At 38.1% G+C, this 4,203-nt stretch overlaps 2 protein-coding genes across 2 annotated transcripts; both read right to left on the bottom strand.

Moving 5' to 3' along the window:
- Positions 1–220: 220 nt before the first annotated feature.
- LOC131177553 (F-box protein At4g02733-like) lies at positions 221–2,192 on the bottom strand. The gene is made up of 2 exons (XM_058142585.1): positions 1,773–2,192; positions 221–817 (listed from the first exon to the last, which is right to left on the bottom strand). Exons 1-2 carry the CDS (start codon positions 2,175–2,177, stop codon positions 638–640), a joined length of 585 nt encoding a protein of 194 aa, XP_057998568.1. The 5' UTR covers positions 2,178–2,192; the 3' UTR covers positions 221–637.
- Positions 2,193–2,946: 754 nt separating this feature from the next.
- LOC131177552 (photosystem I reaction center subunit II, chloroplastic-like) lies at positions 2,947–3,908 on the bottom strand. Its single transcript, XM_058142584.1, has one exon. The coding sequence runs from the start codon at positions 3,673–3,675 to the stop codon at positions 3,046–3,048; it is 630 nt and encodes a 209-aa protein (XP_057998567.1). The 5' UTR covers positions 3,676–3,908; the 3' UTR covers positions 2,947–3,045.
- Between the last annotated feature and the right edge of the window lie 295 nt (positions 3,909–4,203).

Here is a 4,203-nt window from a genome sequence, read left to right as displayed (position 1 = left end):
CACAGAGAAAATTAGAAAGGGCAATGACAGCATCCACATACAAAATCATAGGAACAAAGGTATAACAGTAGAAATCAGCTGAGAACTTGTACAAACTATATTGCATGATTCTCATTCATAAACCAGACGCTAAAATATTAGTTTTATGAACATTTAGAAAAGTAAACATTATCTAAATCAACAAAAATTATTCAACACTTTCATAAAGTACAATGTTAATATAATCCTTCCAATTCCCAAACACTAAAGAAGAAAGAAACATCAAGTTCACGTTCATGACGAAATTTGAGACCAAAATGAATGAAAATCTGATAAAAAGGAAATAGGAAATAGTTTGAAATGACTATCTTAGGATTGAATAATACAATCCACATAAGATTTAAGGGCCCTAGCTTCAGATTTTAGTTCAAAGAACTTGTTTGACATCAAACTTATTTTCATGGAGCTTTGCCATTTTAAAAAATGTTTATATCTGCTTTGATGTGGAATAATTTGTCTCCTTTAACCCACTAAATCAAAGAACTCTAAAAATGTAAGATATTCAACCAGAAGAATTCCAAAAATAGAAATTACACGCACATAATGTGTCACTTACTAGAGAAATATACAAAAATAAATTTGTTAGATTGGGATTTTCTTACTGCAGAGCTTTTCCAGCACGTTGGATCATTGTGGACACCACTGCATTATTGACTTTAGGGACTACTGTTGTCAAGTCAATATTGGTATAGCACAAGGGATCCATGGCACATTTGTGAAACATTGAACAAGTTGCTGCAGCATAGCACAAACTTTGCATATCAAGCATAGAAAATACCTGTTCATGGCCAAATGAATCAAATTATAAAATAGTCTACTAAGGAAAAAAAAAAAGGTACTTTATTTCATGAGCATGCAATAGAAAAGGAAACCTTAATGTATATAGATACAATTGATCAATAGTAATTGCAATAAGTTACCCCTAATGAATATTCAAAAAATATAATAATAATAATAATAATAATAATAAGAAGAAGAAGAAGAAGAAGAAGAAGAAGAAGAAAGAGACCATCACTCAGTTCCTCACATCTCAATAAGTACTGAAAAAAAAATAAAAAACTTTTCCCAAACAGAGCAACCTAGGATCCACGGTTCATACCAGTAAGTGACAGGATACTAAACATGGTAGCATCATGAGACCTGCAGTGCTCAAACTCACAGAAAGATTAACAATATCAACATGCGCAAGCTTCAGACTTGGGTGAGTCCTTATGCTTGCTAGCATTCCCTATTCCTACCTACTACCTAGACCAACAGAATAGAGCACTGAGAAAAGCGGTTTCAGAATTGCTACTTGTACTTAGCCTCCAAATTATAATTAAATTAACCACATTCCTTACCATCAGTATCTATCTTCATCCACAAACCGCATTTGAAACGACTAGTTACAAGCAATGCACAATTATAATTCCCGATTAGAAAATGCTCTCTCAATCGAGCACCCATGAAAATTTACATTCCTTACCGATTTAAGAATGTTTCCCATGAGAAATGTAAAATGAAATTGGCAACACTCAACTTCCAACTCATACAAGAAAACCAACATACAGCCCTTCAATTGTCTAATTACAATTCAGTTTCAAAAACCACTGCCATAATCCAAAATCATCCAACCTACAACACATGTATCTTCAAACACCTACTAAACTGCAACAGAGACCTCTTCCTCCCATAATAATTCCGAAAATTTACATAACCCACCATAGTGATCGAAGGAAAGGAACGAAACAAACCTTGATGGTGAGATCGGGAGGTAGAGCCCAGGTAAGCGAATTGTGATTGGAAGAGCGTTTTCTGGCGGAGCGTTTCCCAGCTTCGAGAAGTATAGATCCCAATTTGAGGGCGCGATTGATGAAGAGGGACTGATCGGCGTCAGAAGGTAACGAATCGAGGAGGCGCTCGAAGGAGAGGTCGATAGAGAGGGAAGGTGAGTCCGCAAGGCCTAAAAATGTTTGGAGGAGATTTTCTACTTGGTGGTTCATGTTCGGTTGCCTATTAGGGCTTGGGGAGGAGGAAGTGCTAGTGGTGGCGGTGGCGGTGGCGGTGGAGGAGGAGGAGGAGGAGGAGGAGGAGGAGGAGATGGAGAAGGGACAAGGGCGCTTGGCCATTGATGTAGGGGTGTGGAGAAGGGTATCCATAACGGGTGGACGCGAATAGAGGACAAGAAGAGGAGAATGGGGTTAGGAGTGAGATATCGTACGGGCGAGGGATTTGTGAACACGTGTACACCTACATGGCGCTGTTATGTTCGTGGATATTGGTGGCTGGCTTGCTTGTGTACCATTCCGGGTGTTGCTAACAAACCTCTCAACCTTCCTGTTTTTGGTACGGATTTCAGATGTATGGCTTAAACGCAACGTCTTAGGAAATTTTTTTTTGTCCTCTTTTTTTTTTAGAATAAACGTTTAGTCGAAAAATGCACCTTTGTTAAATTATTAGGTTGCAAGCATCATTGTTGAGGAGAAAATTTACCGGAGAAAAATATAATTTTTTATTGGGTTTTTTTTTATCCTAACGTTATTTCTTTTGTTTTTTGATTTTTATATTTATTTTATTTTAAATTACTAAATTTTGGACGAGTAACAACATGTGAAAATCTAAAATTTTCAATATTTTTTAATTTTATTGTGAAGTAATTTTATTAATTTAAAATTAAATTATTTGGGATTATTCTTTTTGAGCTGGGTGAATTAAAAGATTGTCAGTCCTCCATTTCTTTCATTTAATTTGCAATTGAAAGACACTTGATCTTTAATTTTCAAAAATGAATTTCTTAATGATTTGTTTCCAGCGCAACATAATGTAATTCATGAGTGATTTAACTAAATTTCTGGACCATAAAAGCAATAAAATTTCTGCAAACTGGATCTGGATGAATAACGCAATGGTAGAGATTAAATTATAGGATTAGGAAAAAAAAATTCAGATTTCAAGCATTGCTTTGAACAATAAAAGTACATCAATGATCCAGCAACGGAGGGATCCATAAATACATAGCTAGCTGCTTCATATATCATAAACTTGCTTGCCAGTGAACTTGACCTCAATGGGACTAACGTTCTTTCCAATGGATCTGAAGTTCAGCCCAACTCCTTGGCGTCCTGGGTTCACTTTCTCAGGATAAACTCCATCTTTGGGGTGAAGATACTGAACCTCTCCATTAGGAAATACCCTATAAAACTGGTACTTAATCTTGTACTTGGATCGCAATCTGGAACCAAGAGCCAAACACTGCTCCTTCCTGGCCAACTTGAGCAAGTTAGGCCCTTGCCTCATAATAGCTGCACCTCCAGTTGGCATCTCAAAGATTTGTTCTTTAGGTGAATCCCATGTGATAACATAAAATTCTTCAACTTGAGCCTTGCGCAACAACCCTCCTGTGCTGCCACCGAAGATTGGTGAGGGTGTATTTGGGTCCAATTCTGGTGGGGTGAAACCCACTGGAGCCTCTTTTGTGGGAGCTTCAGTTTTCTCTTCAGCAGCGGCAACTTTGAGAGATCTTTGGGCGGCGGAAAAAGTGAGAGGGCTGGGGGTGGTGAATGAAAAGGAAGAGGTAGGTTTCCATGGAACCAGAGGGGACTTACTGGATTTTGGGGCGGTGATGGCGGGGGTGAACAGACCTGCTTGGGTTGCCATGATTATGCAAATTTGGAGGAGGAAAGATTGTGGGTATTTCTGTTTTATCAATTTGGCTAAGTGAGAAGGAAGGGGTAGATGATTTTCGCTTTTCAGATGTGTGGTGGTGTTTCGAATTCGTTATCTGGATAAGTAGATATTGCTTGGACCAATAAGTTTTCTGGCTTTGATACTTTGGTCCCACCAAGGAGGCAAGGAGCCAAGGACTAATTCTTCTACGTTTTTGTAAAATCTTATCCCTCTATATTCTAGGTGGCTAACGTTGGCTTGATTAAAAAAGGAAAAGAAAATCGCAGTCCAACAAATAAAAGGCCTGTTTGAGCATATTCCTTACAAGCACCACTCCAAGGCTTAGAAAAGCGCAGTAGCTAAGGACTGCCTGCCAACCCAAAGGGTGAAGATTTGGAAAACCAGCTATAGTAACCATTTCTAAACACTTTGAAAGATACATCAGCCCATCATGCACTGCATATCATGAAAAACGAAAACCATTTCCACGCACAATTTGGTAGGGTGAAAACCAGGGGC

Source organism: Hevea brasiliensis, unplaced genomic scaffold (genome assembly GCF_030052815.1).
Source record: "Hevea brasiliensis isolate MT/VB/25A 57/8 unplaced genomic scaffold, ASM3005281v1 Scaf568, whole genome shotgun sequence".
Lineage (NCBI taxonomy): Eukaryota > Viridiplantae > Streptophyta > Magnoliopsida > Malpighiales > Euphorbiaceae > Hevea > Hevea brasiliensis.
This window is presented reverse-complemented; position numbering and strand designations above follow the sequence as displayed.